The sequence below is a fragment of the Globicephala melas genome, chromosome 1 (genome assembly GCF_963455315.2).
Source record: "Globicephala melas chromosome 1, mGloMel1.2, whole genome shotgun sequence".
NCBI lineage: Eukaryota > Metazoa > Chordata > Mammalia > Artiodactyla > Delphinidae > Globicephala > Globicephala melas.
The window spans coordinates 105,921,767-105,940,839 of NC_083314.1; the positions used below are offsets into that span (position 1 = coordinate 105,921,767).

At 32.8% G+C, this 19,073-nt stretch overlaps 1 protein-coding gene across 7 annotated transcripts in view; it reads right to left on the bottom strand.

Annotated features, from left to right (window-relative positions):
- FNBP1L (formin binding protein 1 like) overlaps positions 1-19,073 on the bottom strand; it is a 143,208-nt gene that overhangs the window by 31,445 nt on the left and 92,690 nt on the right. For 4 of the 7 annotated variants that reach the window (XR_009564680.2, XR_009564681.2, XM_060302652.2 and 1 more), the window contains exons 6-11: positions 15,253-15,357; positions 11,598-11,726; positions 9,651-9,797; positions 7,797-8,000; positions 6,179-6,337; positions 1,518-1,532 (exon numbers count right to left, since the gene is read on the bottom strand). Coding sequence is in view for 5 of the 7 variants with exons in the window: in XM_060302652.2 (XP_060158635.1) it covers positions 1,518-1,532; positions 6,179-6,337; positions 7,797-8,000; positions 9,651-9,797; positions 11,598-11,726; positions 15,253-15,357 (759 nt within the window). In the remaining 2 variants the exon portion in view is untranslated. The remainder of the gene's footprint in view (positions 1-1,517; positions 1,533-6,178; positions 6,338-7,796; positions 8,001-9,650; positions 9,798-11,597; positions 11,727-15,252; positions 15,358-19,073) is intronic. The other 3 variants (XM_060302656.2, XM_060302657.2, XM_060302659.2) reach the window with 3 other exon arrangements.

Below are 19,073 nucleotides of genomic sequence, written 5' to 3' on the forward strand. Positions count from 1 at the left end.
ATTTTTCTCTTTAAAATGGGGATTTTAAGAATATGCAATTCAATTTTTTAAGTGTTGCTGAAGTGAGCTCCCACAACAAATGCATCCTTGCTCCTTGAACCACTGACTCCTATAACACATCTAAATAGCTTTATTTCACCATCTATAAGAGTGCTTCCCTTGCTTTTAAAAAAGATAAAACTCACTTTTCAGGTAAGCCATGATCAAATGTAACATTTAATTCATAAGAAAATTTTTTGCAAATGGCCTGAACATTATGGACATTCAACAAGCCTGTCTAAAAAAAAAAAAGGAGGACATCTTTTCTAAGTGGCTCTTGTATTTTAATCTACCAGTCACCAGAAATAAAAATCTGTCAATCACCCAAATCTGACCTAAATAAACAAATGGCAAAATTTCCTATAAGGTGCCTTTAAATTTAGTGGTCAATTATCAATGTAAGTTGTCAGATTTAATCTAATTTGGGGTACAGGTATATAATAGTTTGAAAACTATTATATTGTACCAAAAGTAAAACTTTCTTATTTATATTTTTAAATTTAATGAAATGAAAAAACACATTTCAATATTTTTTTTGATAGTATTGTAATAAACTCACAATTACCTATAAGTAAATCCTCCAGATTTCCACTTATCATTAATCGAACTTGTTCTCAAATTTATTAACAGCAGATAGCTAGGTACTTGCATTTTTAATATCCCATTTTGACATTATAACATATTCCTTTATAGAATATGAGAACTAAACTCACTCTATTTTCTATGGCTGTAAAGGAGACTCTGAGACATTTAAAAACCTCTCCTACTACATGGGAATTCATAAAAGGCCAAACTGCAATAGTCTGAAAAAGACTCATTTGTTTTCCAAAAATGAGAAACTACATAAGCACCCAATAATTTTTACATTAGGTCTTCACAATGCAGTTCCATTAATTTGTTTGAAACATATGTATAAAGGAACATCACACACATGCACAAGCACACATGCGCACACACACACAATATTTAAGTTATTTGTGCTTTTATTCCCATTCATTAGTAGACAAGAAGAAAGCACTGACTCTCTAACGAAACGAGCAAGAAATCTTTCTTTCTTACATTTTGGAAAATCTAATGATTCTTGTGATAAACTACAAATCAAACTTATATGATCTTTTTAAAGAGTGTTAAGAAAAATCATTTTTGTTTAATTTTTCTTTTGTAAAAACATAAACTTTTGTTCTACCATGTAACTTTTAAAATGACGTTTAACTATAATTTCATTGTCTGTAACATGACAAAGACTCCACCCAATAACATTTAAGAACTTAATGAGTTACAGTTAACCACATTATTATTAAATTTTATGACATCAGAGGTACTGGCATGTGTTGGACTATGGATTAAATTATAAAAAGAAAAGACATACAAGGTAACATGTGGGGATGTACGTTACCACTTTGTTTTGAATTAAACAAAACAATGTTTTGTGATTATTTAATGTTGGCACAGTATATAGATCAGCACATAAGGCTTACCATCTTCACCGACCACTGAATAGTTCAATGGAAAACAGAAAGAAATGGTATATTATTCACATGAAACCATAATACAGAAGATGCAATAACTTATTCTTGTTTTTACAATATTAAAATAAATCATGTACATTTCACAATCCAAACAATTATGCCAGAAAAACAATTTTAACCACACTTTTGGGAAAGTAAATTACTTGCAAAAAAATATATACACTGATGATAATGGGCAGGTATTTTCCGAGTGCAACTGAAACGCAAAAGTAAATAGTAATCATTCTATCAGTAAACACGTATTTTCTTCTTTAAAAAACAATTTTTACGTAAGTGGATTTCACTTACATAGCTGTTCATGCTCAAATTACTAATATTTGAAAAGGTGAATATAAAAGATTTAATATTAGCCATTTAAAATAAATATTAGATGTAGTATTAAAGAATGGAATACTTTTCCCAATGCATTAAACAAAACACCATTATCTGAATTATAGTTCAAAATACTGTTTTGAATTTAAATATACTATGGGTCAGTAAGGGTAACATTTCTACTTTAGTTTTAAGGTGCTATTTTTAATGTACGGACACATTAAAAAACACACTATTATCAAAATAATAATGAGTCACCCAGATTCAAGTTTCCCATACATATTTGCTAATGGACACAAACATATGGGTTGAATTTTGCTTTGAAGATATAGCTTCCATTTCTCAGTTTTCATTCTGAAATCCATGTGCTCGAAAAGCAACACTAAAAATACATAACTTCAATTTTTAGAAAACTGGTTAAAATTTATTCTTTCTGAAAATGTGAAATGACATAGCACAAAGTCCTCTCATATTGTGAATATATATATGCATATTTATATATCACCCACATTCTATGAGTTACCAGGATTCTGCAACTGGCACTGCATCTGTCTGCCATCCACACGTGTATACATGCACATGCGTGCGCACAAACACACTCACACACACATTGTGACCCATAATACTCGGTAGAGCTTTGCAAAGTTCATCTTCATATCCATTTCATTTGTTTAGCGACCTCTAAAATTTTTACTTGTCCCTATTTTCTAAGTCATGATGTTTTAGAGAATATGGAAGATGTCAGGTAGAACTTCACATAAAAAATATAGATTTTAATAAATAGCTGACAAAAATATCTACCCTTTATCTCTGATGAACTGGCCATATATATTAATGGTTACGATGATAAGAAAAGATGACATACGCTATCCATTATCTTTCCAAATTAAGCTTAACATTCTTTAGACTGTCAGTAGTTTCAGGGAACAAAAACCACAACTTATTTTGCTATGACAAAATTCCTGGTAAGAAGATTAGAAGGTTTAAATTTTAAAAAGATATTTATGGTCTTCTATAAATATTATTAAAACAGAATCATATAGATGATAAGAAACAAAATAGGTAAAGCATTTGAATTTATCTTTTATGATAATCTCCACCAGCTAAATTTCTAAGTGATACAAATTATTTTTTCAGTTTCTATATTAATAGTTTTAGAGAAAACAATAATATAATTATAACTGAAATATCAAATGCTTCAGTTTTTAGCTAACCTAGTTTTACTATCAATTAGAAAATAAATTCACAGTTCATTAACCTTAGATTTGGGGATATTAAAAACTAAAGTTCTTTGTAAAATATTAGAAATATATTTTGTCTTTTTTTTAAAGCAATTCACGTTCAATAGAGAAATACTAGACTCTCATATGCAATTTTCATATCCCTGTAACTAGAAAATTTCACATACCCACTATATCTTAATAAATACATAAGGGACCTAGAAAGGAAATCAGTCAGACAATTCAAATTATTATGTGTATTTAAGTTAAAGACAGGAAAATCCTGAGAACTATATTCTGGATAAATAAAAGCTTACAAAAATGACTCTAGAAGTCTATAATATCATGAATAATTTAAAAAGAAAACATGGACTTGATACTGCTAGATAAATATACTTCTAAAAAAAAAACAAGGAGTACCCAGTAAGCTCCAATGAAGTAGTTATAAAGTAAAAATTATTCATTTTTATATTAAGTAGTTAAGTTTGGGTGTGCACCAAATATCTATTTAAGGTTAGATCTTGATGTCACAGAAGGAAATTATAAACCCTCATCCCTCAGAGAAAGTCTACCAGTACCACCATCAAATTCAAAAACACTGGTCCAATATAACATTTCTCATATCCTTAAAGATACTGCAAACTGTATACAATAGGTTTTCTTAAGAATGAGAGAAAAAGAAATCATAAATTTTTAAAAAAGCCAAAAGCAGGTACTTAGGAAAAATGATGTAACAAATATATAGCTCAAAACAAGAGTTTCTGCTTTGAATGGTACAACTCATCAGCTTTATGAAACCTTAAGACTTTGTAAGTTTAATGGACTTACATGGAAATCCATGTAAAAACACATAAACTGCCTTCTTAAAGCTTATCTTCTTTTTCTATATTGAGAAAATTCTTAAGTGGAAGAAAACATAATTTCGAAATAGTATCTAGTAAACTACCAAATACCAATCAAAATAGAAAGAAACTTCTCAATGCCAAGGTAATAAACTTTACTTCCTGCTCTATTCTCCAATCTCTAGTTAGTTTGTCATATTTTCCATCTTGCATACTGCTTTTTTCTTTGGCATGATAACTAATAATAAAAGTGGGACCATTTTGGCCTTCTGGAACTAGCCTCCCACCCCCCCGCCAAATGTACTAATATTTTAAATTAAAGCAATATGTGGAAATACGAGAAATAATGACCCCGCAGATACTTTTAAGTTCTACGGTTATAAAATTCTACCAATAGATTTATTCAATAACAATGAAGATGGCACATATTTAAGCTTCTCTCTCCAGGGCTCCCAGTTCTAACTGCCTAAACTTTTTTCAAAGAATTATATTTACTTCATACCTCTATGACTATACTGTGTAGGGTACTGTAACTGGGCCTGGTAGACTCGATATGTAGGACACATACGTGATTACAAAAATATGGCTACTAGAAATTACTATTTGTACTTTCTCATGATTTATGAAAAAGCATAATATTTAATGAAGTCTAAGTCATCAAAGAGAAGAAAGATGGGAATTAATTCTACTCTATTGTTCAGGCAATAGAAATCCCACGTATGATTTCTTAAAGTCTTTTAAAACAAGTAATAAGAGCTTTGAAAAGTGATAACAGGCACCTATGGTGCTTGTAGGTATAATACAGACTCATTCACAGGGACTTTTCAAAATGTCATGAAATTAACCTATATCATTCACATACAGAATTAGAAAAGGTAGACGCAAAGAAGTTCACGTCATTATAGGAAAAAAGGAAGTCCCAAAAAGAACATAATACACTAGGATATTTCTGCTGCACTACTGATACCAATTGTTTGTCATACTGTTTCAATGGAAATGTAAATAATAATGTAATTTTGCCCTAAATTAATGTATCTTGTCCACATGTGGCCAGAAGAGAAACCCAACTAAAGCAATTTGAAGATAGAAAGGGCTACAAACAGTGAGAAACACACAGGCTAGACAGAGAAGGAAAAAGAAGAAAGAAATGAAAGGGAGAGAAGGAACAGAAGGAGAGAGGAAGGGAGGAGAAGCAGGGAAAGGAAAGGAAGAGAGAGGGATTGCAAGGAAGAGTGAGTCCAAGAGTGAGTGTATTGCTGTTAATGATTAGAGTTCTTATGACACTACTAGACTCTGAGTTCTCATTGGTGGAGTATCACACCTATGTTTTTTATATGTCCAAACAAATGCTCATACAAATCTCATAAATGTATCTAAATTATGAGCTATGAATACTACAAACACGGTCTTAAAATCAGATCATAAAAGAAATTAGACTAACATAATGAAGTAACACTAATTTATCAGTAGTATAACAGTTGTTGCTAAGAAACAATTTAATATTTGCTTTTTACTATTCTAAAACTTTTCATTTGCAGAGTATATTTAGTTTTAAGTAAATGCCAAAGGCTAGCCTATTGGGGAAAAAAAAGGAAATATTTGGTAAAAAATACTTCCTGTAACAATTACTCAATACAAATTCCATATAACCATTACTCAATAATATCTAGCATTTTTATAGGCTTTACAACTTACAAAGTACTTTCTAATATATTATCTTAATTGATCTACAATCTTGATATTTAACATGCCTATCTTTGATTTTTTATTTAACTATTGGAAACTGTGTTTTATGCTTCTGAAAGTAGGGCCATTAAAATTAAAATAGAACTTGATTTTTTTTGCCAACAAAATAATACTTTATAAGTTCGCAGAGGTCATTAGTGACAAATTATTACATGAGTAACTCCAGTGACAAATTACTGAAAGTCTTAAAAATGTAAATACATTACAAGACAATGGCGAACATATGACTTCACATAAACAACAACAACAAAAAAAATAGCTAATATGATGGTACCCAGCACCCTCTTTATAATACCATTCTTTTATGGGTGAGCATTTCAAATGTTATAAAGAGGAGTTGTTTTTAACTTGAGGGCGGCTATACTTAATTCTGTCGTGTTTTAAACTACATATATATAGGAGAGAGCCTTATAATGAGGGTGGAGAGTATTAAAAGCCACAGTACACACACAATAGGCCATCATGCATTTTAACCCATTATTAAACTTACCCCTCTTTTGAGACTTCTGAAAGAAGGAATTCTGGGCTTCCCTGTTTTTATTTCATTCATACAATAATGCACGGGCTCAATGGAGAATGTGAGAAACTGGGACCCATTAGGAGTACTGGATGTGAATAAACTAGTAGGGGTTAAGGGTGGGGACTGTGGCTAATATGGAAATAAAGAAAGGAATCAATAAGCCAAATGTGCATAGCTTTTTTTCCTAAATGAAAATTCTATTTTTGGCAACATACTTTTTACAAAATATATCTCAAATAAAGTTTTCTATAAAAATATTATAAGAAAGTTAACATAGCTTTCCCAAAACTGTCATTTTAAAAAGTCAAATTTACTTTTAAAAATGTACCACTTCATCACTTTTTTACAAGCTGACAGACTGAAAATATAGAGTGTATACAAATTATAAGGTTAGAGAGAGCAATAGGACCTAGACAAAAAAATTCTCTTCCGATTTCTAGAATATTAGCACCACCTAGTTAGTTATACTTAACCTATAATACTTGTCAGAGATAAAGGCAGCAGCTACAGTTAAAGTTATCTAAATAGTCAATGTCTATTAAAATAAAATATTAAAATTGTAACTGATTATCATAAATAGGCAAAATAATTTCATTACGTTGTGGCTTTCCTCTCAAAACTGTTTCTATTTCATCCCTGTTGCACCTCTTTTTTAAAAAAAATTTCAGTATTCCTTGTTTTTCTAAGCTCTCCTAGCTACTCTGATCTGACTTTAAAAAAAGTCTCACCTCTCAACTTCTCAATGGGACAATATTATGAAAAGCATGAATAAAGCTTGAGTTAATTATAATTGTGCTTTTAAAGATATTTACAGGTATATTATAATGAGTTAAATTTTATCTACATTCGTATGTCAAGATCAGAAAAATGAATTAAAATAATCATGTATACTTTAATACAGAACATCAGATTAAAAGTACATATCTATTCTCCTGATTATGACACTTTATAGCCATTAAATTGATAAGAAGATTAAGCACACATCTATTCCATTTGCTCACCTGCTGAGCTAAATTTATCTATCTAAAATAAACAGCACATCAAAAGATGGGTTTCAACAGGAGGTTAAGAGAGATTCTCTTAGTAAACTAGAGATTTTTTTAAACTTCAAATAACACACGCATTGAGCCCTTCCCATTAAATATTCACATGGATAATAAAAATAACCTTATTAGTATGATCTATAAGACCTAATCTGACATTTTATTATTGCTGTGGTCAATCATTCATTCCAACTGAGAACTGCAATTTTTGTGATCTTAGAGTCAGATCATAATGATTCTGAAAAAATTTGAACTGAAACTACATACAAATGAAATTTCAAAAGCATATAATTTAAGAGATGTTAACAGCTTATTTAGTATTTTTACTCATTTTTATATGGCAGTCAAATGTTAAATCCAGAAATAATTTTTACTATTAAGGTACAAAATTCTATGTTTCTACTAAGTGAAAAGTTAATTGAATCATTCAAATCAAAATATTTATTCTCTATTAATAGTAAACCATTATCCATTCAATACCTACATCATTTTAAATGACAAACTAAAACAAAATTATTAGCATAGAGGAATTTTATGACTTTTACCTTTGGCTTCTTTCCAAAGAGCCACAACTTGCCCTTGGCCTTTCCTACTGTGGTTTTGGCATCCACCTTCCCACTTTCCTGTTTGGATGCACTGATAGTCCCATCAGAAATGGTTCTATAAATATGCTGACTGTAATCTTCAAATGGAAAGTCTCCTGGAGGTTCAAATCCGGACTTAAAGGAGTCTACTACCATCTGAGAGTCCTATACACAAGAAACATGTTTTTTTTTAACCATTTCATTTGCTTATGATACCATATTAGCTTTCAAAAACCTTAATCTGTGTTACAGAATAACAAATAAAAATACTTATTAAATACAATACTTATTAAAGGTTTAAAGTGAATAATTTCTTCCTGTGAATATGTAATAAACCATAAATATTTTAATTCCTATAGAAAAATAATTTACAAATTACTACTTTATTAATTTGTAATGTTCACGGATGTTTTCACTCAGGGTTATTCTCAAGTAGAAATTCTAAGTTTTAAAGGAAAAGTGTTTTCTGTTTTACAGGATGTCTCCAAAGAAGGTGACCTATGGAAAAGAGGAAAGGGCATCTAATTGTAAAAGAGGGTAAGAGACAAGTAGAAAGGCTTTCATTCACGCAACAGGGGAAAGGATAAATAAAATATATTAAAGACATACGAGGAAATGTTAACAGAACAATGAAAAAAGATCTCACAAACAATACTGAGTGCAAAAATTAACTCAAATAAAGTTTAGCACCATTTACCCAAAACTTTAAAACACACATAAGTGTTATATATTGATTTTGGACATACATACCTCTATCTGAATGTTCTATTGACACCTTAAAATCATTATTTGCAAACAGAATACTTTATCTCTACAAACTCCTCGCCCACCCCTACCAGCTCTCCTCTTTTATTCCCTATCTCTGTTGGTAGTACATTTTGCCTATCATTTAGTCAAAAGTCATCCTTAGGTCATACCTTACTTTTTTTTTGTCACTAATGCCACCCCCACCAATCATCTGCTAAAGGGTAAGAAGAGGGAGAGAGGAGAAGGACCTAACTATATTTGTAACCTTGGATGCAGCTATACCAAAATATAAATGTATGTTTGAATTCCCAAAGAACCCCAAAATCTTCTTTCCTTTTTTAAATTTAAGTCAAAATTCTGTTACAAGAAAGACCTTCACTCATATAAAACCAACTTGCCATGAAAACTAAAATACGTAGTACATATTTGGCACTCCCCAAACACTGGTTCTCTTCTCTTCCTTTTCCCTCATATCCTCATTTTCTGTTAACCTTAGCTTCTCAGTCACTAAATCAACATTTACTGATAAATGACCAGGTACAAGCCCTTTTCTAGACCTTAATCAAGATATAATGTGATTAGAATTACTTCTTCAAGAGGAGCAGGGCTTCTTGAAGGCAGTACCTTCTACTCATAATGCCCTCCTTCTTTTCTCTTGAGCCATCATTCCATACACTCCTCAGGCTTCAAAATGCAGCTCAAGTACCAACTCCTGTGGTTACAAGCAACTCTTACAACTCTAGATCTGACCATTTCCTTCTTTAAACTTTCACTAGACTAACAGTATCATACAGTTTGTAACATACAGTTCATAGGTTAGTTATACTCTTGGAGTAGAACTGAAAAATTAGTGGGGAAAGGAAAGAGAAGCATTAGAACTCTTTCCTTTTAAACAATCAGAATTTTAGTGTTTAGAATGATCCTTACAGCCCAGAGGAGTCTGGCAATAAGTTACTTCTACAGAATATAACTTAAAATCAGCTAACCATCAATTACTTCCCCCCTTTCCCAATTCATTTCACTAACTTAAACCAAATATATTACTCAAATTAATTATAAAACACTTACTCTTCTTTCGTCAACTGATTTTGCTGCAAGAATCATTCCTTCCAAACACTTTGAAATGATGGGAATAACTTTGCGTTCTGAGTCTGCAAATCCTCTGTAACACTCACTGAGTTTAATAGTCCTTCGTTCATCCATTTCTTGTAGTTGCTAATAATTAGGAATTTAAAAAAAAAAAAAAGGAAAACTGAATTTTCTTTTCATTCTGAAGCAGCCCCCTTCCAAAAAAAAAAAAAAACCCACAAAGATTCTACCCTAACAGTTACACTGTTGTAAATACCTTTTAACAAGTGCTACAGACTTAAAGTACTTAAAACTTGAGGTCTGTGAAGTAGCAAAAAATATATATATATATACAAGGCTTTTAGTATATCCTAAAACCAGGTGACAACAGTTTTCAAGCCTTCTAAAGGACCCCCTACAGGCTACCAGATCTCTGTTTCATACAACCTCCACCGTTCATTCTTCAGTCAGAGCAGTTATTGTTGTTTATGCTCTAGGAAAAGTTTCATTTTAACACAAAATTTTGACACATTTTTTTCCTTTTTAAGCAACTGGCATAAAACATATACAAGTGTGAGCATTCTAAACCCTTAAGTTAGTTCAGAACATTTTGGTAAGATCTGACTGGACCAAGAATCCACAGTTGACCGCATACCAATGGATACCCAAACCTACCACATTCTACAGCTCAAAGTGACTATCGAAAGGTTGGAGACACAAGAGGAAAAACAAGAAGCCACAAGGTCAAAGTGATACATGTACGGAATCCCTACAATTCAAAAATTCATTGGCACATGGCACTAAGAATTATGCCAGGACACAATTATGCCGAATAACTTAAAGGCATTTTTTGACACTTCTTATTTGTCAACAATGACCTTTCTTTCTCATAGGAAGCAACTACACTGCTGAAGTCCCCTAGCTCCCAAAGCCTTCATACTACTTTTTTCCTCTTTACTTCCCAAAGCCTGGGAATTTATTTTGAAACCTGCATTTTCACAAAAGAACTGAGCCCAGCATCACAAAGTGGCAAGACTGTTCCATAGCAAAGTACAAACAAAAGGATCAAGCCCCAAAACACAGAAAAGCAGTGGATCTCCAAGTTAAGGTCTCCCCAGAATACGAAGGCGTAGCTGGTAAGTTTAGAAAAGCACCACAGAGTGAGGACAGGCTGACTAGACGCTCTGGATTAAATGACTGAAATCTGATACCCTCTCTAGTCCACCACCTCTCACTATGCTTCCTTTGTACTTCTAACTTGCCTCCAAGAAAAAAAAGGTGTATTTGGACTGACACTCTTTTCACAAAAGCTCTGCTCTCTCAGGTACTACTGTTTTCAACACTGTTTCACTAAATCCCTTTTCTCTAATTTCTCTTCTTTCTAGAATAGGCGGTAACATAATTTAACCTCCGGAGTCCTTACCTGAGGGCCGTTTGGCAATTAGTATCATCAAATGATGATGGATGGGATTTATAAGCCTGAATTACATTTATGATCTGGCAGCTAGGAAGATAAGCAGGCAAAAACCAGGCTAGCAAATGCATTTCTTAAGATTTATTTCTGCCATCTGGACTAATGCCAATGATTCTGTTATAGTGTCAAAAAGCTACATCCAAATTCTAAGTGAGCAGACTACAATACACAGTTCCAATGAATTCTCCCATCTCATAAGACTTAATAATGTAGTATTAAAATTTATCTAGAAAATGTCTGTTTGAGTGAACTGTTTAATATACTACTAATAAATCTGTAGAAAAATCTGTGATTTCAGTCAGAAAAAATCTACTTTTCACATCTATAATCATAAATTTCTTATCACCAATCTTGATGACTAACTAGTGAATCTAGAAACATTCTGATTGATGCCTGAAATTTTAAAGTTTTACATTTAAAGACTAGCTCTTCCGTATCTAAAATTAGGTTAATTTCACATCTCCAAATTTTACCTTGTAAATCTGAGGAATCACTACGTAGAAATGTTTGTGCTGTTCTCCATTGAAGTTTTGTAATTGTGCAGCATATTCATTCTTATTTTCGTCAGCCATATGTGTACGTAGATTCAACTGCTGTTTAGCCTAGAGGCAAATTGGTCCAAATCATCACCAACGACAAGATGAGCAACAAAATCACAGCTAATTCACTTTTCTAGAAGTTATACTAAAACGAGACTTTTTCTAACTACTGATATCATTTAAAAGTAAAGGAGAGGCTTACAGATCTTATGGCCAGTCTCCCTGTTGCAATATTCCCTTTTTCTTACTGCAATAATAAATCCTCCCCCTTACAATAATCCATGAAAATAAAGTTTCTCCTTAACAAATTCAGATTTTTTTAATTAAATAAATGACAACATTATGGTTTGAAATAGTAAGCTTTTAATCAGAAGAGAAAAATAGCATCAGGAATAATTTAGACAGTTACAAAGTTAGCAGTAAAACATTTCTTTAAACATAATCCAGTTATATCCAACCCAGAACCACAGTGAAACCAAATAATAGTAAAAATGGGATTTGGGGATAATGTAATGCTTAACAATAATTTCTACCGCTATACAAATCCACAGGTACTTTATTTAAAGAATGCTTATTTAGAATATAGTTCTGTTCATCTCAAGGAAGGTCTTATAGAAATGCTTTTTGAATAAGAATATTAGTACCATCTACTGATTCATTGGTGAGAACATCAGAATACAAACAGCACAAATCTAGATTTATTGGAGGGGAAATCTAAACAATTTTCTCAATTGTTATAAAGTAATAGAAAAAAACAAAATAAGAATTGAAAATTTTTCAGTGTTCCAAGCTATAAATCATGTTAGATGAGAGTGCTTTGAAAATTATATCAATAAAAGCACACTGCGAATACACTTGATTATTCTAATTCTAGTTTTTACAATTGTAATCCCTAACCTTCTAACAGTAGGTCTACAAGTTAGTTCTTCTGAACTCAGAAATAAACTGACCTACAGAAATACATGGCAGTCAAGATCTCAGATAAGTCCACAAAAATCCATTTAATCCACAGTGTACTTGAAAATTAAAATAAATAAGTACTATGAAAACTAAACACCATGGCCCAAAATATTTCTACAGAAAAATACACTTCAAGTTCTAACCTGGGATCGTTAAGTACACATTCATTCACTCCTTTCCCTTTTCTCCCTCCTCTCACAAACTATGATGGAATAAAAGGTTTCCAGAATATTCCCTACCCACAATGGTTCTTTCAGAGGAAGCTCCTCATGTTCCAAGTCACTGGCTGTGATTCCCAAGGCCTGGGAGAAAGGCTCCAGCAGGTTATGTAAGAGAATAAGGCTAGAAGCTAAAACAATTGACACCTTCCCTGGCATATTCTGGGTTTCACATCTACTGCCTTTCCTTTCTTTCTTTCTTTTTCTTTTTATATTTCATCAAATTTTTTTAAAATTTTAATTGTAGCAAAACACACAATACACATAACATAAAATTTACCATCTTAATCATTTTTAAGTGTACAGTTTGATAGCGTTACGTATATTCACGGTTTTGTGCAACTGACTTCCTTTTCTTTAGGAAGATACTCGGCCTGCTCCCTCTTCACCTGTTTTTTTATGCTTTTTTTTTAAACTTTCATAAGTAGTAACTTGAAACTATGTTCCCTTCCCTTCCTGGTCACTTAAAACAGAATTCCTCTACTCTCTGGTATCTAAAGTAAAACCTCAAAGTTTTCCTAATTCTCTAATAATTAAAGGGGTTGCAAACAAATAAGAATAAAAAAGGAAGATATAAACATAAAAATTCTGAACTAGTTAGATGAAACTAACTAGTAGACATGTTATATCTAGATTTCAAGACGTCTGACCTGTCTCTAAAGATACCTTTATAGACAAAATGAATAAGTTAAAAATGAGAGTCCAGTTAAAGAGTTCGCCTAACTTGCCTAGTACATAAACTATGTATTCAATTGATGTTTGATAATAAGTCAAAGGAGTTCTTAAGGAGTCAATGTCAACCAGCAAGGAAGTTTCCCATATATAAAATAGGGCTGTTTGCAAGTGTTGTGGTCCACATTTTTATCAAGTAATGATAACACATTATGTGTATGACATGATACCTGGAAGGAAATTAATATAGTGGATGATCAAAATCAGGATCCAAAAATCTTAACAGCAGGATCAAATCTAATAATTGATACAGATGTAGCATATACGTTTAAAAGACCAACAGTACAAGTTCTGTCTGAGACACATATTCTTATACCACACCATATGTGAAAAGACATGGGGATTTCAGTTAACCATAAACTCAATGAGAGTCAAGCCAAACAATGTGGTTGCCCAAAATACATTTAGGGTATAATTAACATAAATTTAGTGTTCAAAACAAAGGAGGTAATCAAACTCAGAACTGATCAGACTGAACTATACCCAATTTGAGGTAACAAAGAATATTGGTTAAATTGGTATCCAAAGGAAAGTATTAACTTGAAGATGTCTGAAAAGTAACTTGAAGGTATTTCATATGTGCAATAGGTGAAGAAACACAATAGTTCATCTAGGGGTAGATAATCTGCTACAAATATCTAAAAACCTATTTTGAGAAAAATATAGATTTGTTATTTTTCTGGTACCTCAAAGAAACTAAAGCTGAACAGGGAGACAAATGGGGTCAATATAAGGAAATGGTAGTTTTTTTAAAAAAAATGAACAGACTATTTTAAGACTCTATATTCCCAATAACAGGGAACTTACTATCATAAGAGATATGTTATTAAAAATAGGGTAGACAAGATAAACGCCATCATAAGTTATACTAGAAGAACTTTAAGGTAACTGTAACCTGAAATGTATATGATTTTGGGGTTTTTAAAAACTGGTAAAGAAAATGGAAGGTAGAAAATAAATTATTCCTTTCCTCTTGCTTTTTCTTGTTCTGATGCTACAGGAAATTACAAAATTCGAAGGAGAAAATATACTAATGTTGGGCCTTTGTATATACAAAAACATGGAGTAAGGTTCATCTATTTTTCAAAATCCCAACATTTCAGCACTATCACTGTGTCAAATGTCCTAAGATAAAGAACATACAGCAGGGGAGAAGGAGAAGCTAAGCAGCAAAAGTTACAGGGCTGATCCTACCAACAGTAATGTTACAGAACATCTGGCCCAGAATCAGTCAGTGAATGACAAGAGAGAATTCAGTTTTCCAAAATGAACGACTGAATTAATCAAATAATAAACAAATAGTTGATATCACACTTCTGACAGTTTTATCATGTTTTCCCTTCTGTATAGTTGGGAAGCACACTATCCAGCCTCTATTTGCATACCCCATCAACATACCTTAGACTTTCTATCTTATTTTTAAATAGGATAGAAACTCATTCCTAATACCAACTATGTCTTTCCTATACACTCAGAATGCAGTTGACATTAATATATTAATTTTATTCTAATTACTTTCTCAGACCACTATGTGTAAAGTATGCAAATATTTGTGTATCTTAGATTTAGATGTAGTGTATCTCTTGAGGAAACTCTAATACCAACACAAATATTGTAACTACTCTCCATATGCAAGTAATAATATTTTGATATTAAAGTCAGTTTGGATTATTTCTTACCTTTTCAACATCTGCCTTGGTTGCATTAGTATCATTATCCAATCTTTCATAACTCTGTTGTGCCTTCTCTGCCTCTCTACATTCTCTTTCAAATTTCTTTTTACTCTGTTAAAAAAAATTAAAATGCTGAAAAATAAAATTAGATTTATCTCATTTAGAAGTTAACAAATAATACTAAAATTTATATGGAACGATAAGAGACCCAGAATTGCCAAAGTAATCCTGAGGAAAAGGAACAAAGCTGGAGGCATAACCCTTCTAGATTCCAGACAATACTATAAAGCTACAGTTATCAAAACAGCATGGTATTGGCACAATAAAAGACATGGATCAATGGAACAAAAAAGACAGCCCAGAAATAAACCCACACACCTACGACACACCTCTATGACAAAGGAGGCAAGAATATACAATGGAGAAAAGACAGCCTCTTTAGCAAGTGGTATTTGGAAAACTGGACAGCTACATGTAAATCAATGAAATTAGGACACTCCCTCAACACCTTATATAAGAATAAATTCGAGGGCTTCCCTGGTGGTGCTGTGGTTGAGAGTCCACCTGCCAATGCAGGGGACACAGGTTTGTGCCCCGGTCCAGGAAGATCCCACATGCTGCGGAGCAGCTGGGCCCGTGAGCCATGGCCGCTGAGCCTGCGTGTCTGGAGCCTGTGCTCCGCAACGGGAGAGGCCACAACAGTGAGAGGCCCACATACCGCAAAAAAAAAATGAATAAATTCGAAATGTATTAAAGACCTAAACATAATACAGGACCCCATTAAACTCCTAGAAGAGAACATAAGCAAAACATTCTCAGACATAAATCGCAACAATACTTTCTTAGATCAGTCTCCTGAGGCAAAAGAAGTAAAAGCAAAACTAAACAAATGGTACCTAATCAAACTTAAAAGCTTTTGCAAAGGAAAGCATCAACAAAATAAAAACACCTATGGAATGGGAGAAAATGTTTGCAAATGATGTGACTGATAAGGGGTTAATATTCAAAATATATAAACAACTCATACACCTCAATATCAAAAAAAAACCCAATCAAAAAATGGGCAGAAGACCCAGACATTTCTTCAAAGAAGACATAGAGATGTCCAACAGCCACATGAAAAGGTGTTCAACATAGCTAATTATTAGAGAAATGCAAACAAAACCACAATGAAGTATCACCTCACACTGGTCAGAATGACTATCATCAAAAAAGTCTACAAATAATAAACACTGGAAAGAGTGTGGAGAAAAGGGAACTGTCCTACAAGGTGGGAATGCGAATCGGTGTAGCCACTGTGGAAAACAGTATGCAGGTTTCTCAAGAAACTAAGACTAGAACTAACATATGATCCAGCAGTCCCACTCCTGGGCATATATCCAGAAAAGACGAAAACTCTAATTTGAAAAGATACATACACCCCAATGTTCACAGCAGCACCATTTACAATAGCTATGCCATGGAAACGACCCAAATGCCTATCAACAGACAACTGGTTTAAGAAGATGTGCTATAGGGGCTTCCCTGGTGGCGCAGTGGCTGGGAGTCCGCCTGCTGATGCAGGGGACGCGGGTTCGTGCCCCGGTACGGGAGGATCCCACATGCTGCGGAGCGGCTGGGCCTGTGAGCCATGGCCGCTGAGCCTGCGCGTCCGGAGCCTGTGCTCCGCAACGGGAGAGGCCACAGCAGTGAGGGGCCCGCGTAACGCAAAAAAAAAAAAAAGAAGATGTGCTATATATATACAATGGGATATTACTCAGCCATAAAGAAAAGAATGAAATATTATCATATGTAGCAACATGGATGGACCTAGAATATCATACTAAGCAGACTAAGTCAGACAAATATTATATGATATCACTTATAAGCGGAATCTAAATAAATAATACAAGTGAATGTATATACAAAACAAACTTATGGTTACCAAAGGGGAAAGGGAACAGGGGGATAAATTAGGAGTATGGGGTTAACAGATATAAATTACTATACATAAAACAGATAAGCAACAGGATTTACTATATAGCACAAGGAACTATATTCAATATCTTATAATAACCTATACTGGAAAATAATCTGAAAGAATTTATATATATATATAACTGAATAAGTTTGCTGTACATCTGAAACCAACACAATATTGTAAACCAACTATACCTCAATAAAAAAGAAAGTAACTTTAAGGTATTGCCACTGTGTACTGTGTAAAATTACACAAGTAAAATTTTTCTAAATTAGCAAAGAATTTTACTATTACAAACCATGTGCCTTAAATATCATACATCATAAGACTGTGAAGAAAAAAAATCATAGGCATGACTGAGTTAATATTCATTATGTATCTCAATCTCTTTATAATAAGGAAAATAATCATATGTATTTTGTAATTTTTTATTTTAAGCTCATCTTAAGCATGACTTTTTTGGTTTGTTTGGTGTTTTTTGTTTGGTTTTTATATGTTTGGTTGATTGGTTTTGGTGTTTGCTTGTTTTCTTTTCTTTTCTTTTTTTTTTTTTTGATGGAGTCCCAATGTAGCTTAGAATGTGGAAACATCCCTCCAAAGTGGTTTTGTGTTGTTTCTTCCAAGTGTCCCAGGAATACCACCTGCCCAGAATGACCTCTAAAATTTTTTAAATTTAATTCAAATTAGTATGACTTTGCAAAACCTATTTACAACTGAGCATATGATATATTTACTTTCCTGTGTATTTTTTTATCCTGAAGTTAATGTCTTTTTCTAAAAAATTTGCTTTAGTTTTCAATGTACTTTTCTCTAATTCAACCCTAGTGTCCCCAATTCTTTACATCTCTCCTCAGTTAATTCAAACATATTCAGAATTCTATCAATTTTATTTTCTTAATGAAATCAAGAACCCAGAGGTTTGTAACCTGTTAAAATTTGAACTGGTTACCAAACTAGGCCTACTGAATAACTGTTACCTTGGGATTCCCCTTCACCATTTCCTGGGGATTCCTTTCAATTCTCCCTTAATTCGAATCTCCTGTTTCCTAGTTCCACACCTGCCCCTTTCTTGGTTCATTTCTCTATTTTGCTAGAACACATTCAGCAGTAGCTTCCTAAAAGAAGCTTCCTAAAAGAGATAATTGTTTAAGTCTCCATGACTGAAAATGCCTTTCCATCTATTTTAACTGATAAAATTTGGCCAGGTGTGAAACTCTAAGTAGGAAATCTTCTTTCTTCAGAAATGTAAAAGTACCACTCCACTGTCTTCTGGCTTCCTGATCCCATTCTGATCCCTGATCCTTTGCATAAAATATGTTTATTTTGTTTTGTTTTTTCTCTCTGGAGGTTGGTAGGATCTTCTCTCTCTCCTAATTGTTCTGAAATTTCATGAAGATATGTCTTGCTGTGAATCCACTGTGCTGAGCACCTGGAAAATCCTTTCCATCTGGAAACTCATGTCTTTCTGTTCTGGGGAAATTTTCTTGAATTAATTTTGCCTATCCATTTTCTATGTTTTCTCTTTTTTAAGATGCTTATTATCTTGAAAATGAACCTATAGGATGAGTCCCTCTAATTCTCTTATATTTTCTCTCATATTTTCAATCTCTGTCATTTTGCTCTACTTTGAGAGATTTCTTCAATTTCATTCTTTCTAGTGAGCTTTTCATTTCTGCTACCATAAAGTTCTTTTTTGTTCTTTATATGTTCCTTTCTTTATAGTATCTTGTTCCTATTTCATGGATGTAATAACTTCTCTATTCCCTATGAAAATGTTAATAATAGTTCTGGGTTTTGCTTGTTTTTGCTTTTTAATTTCTATTTCCTTTCACAGTCACTGTTTCTTCAAAGTTGCTTTTTTTTCTGC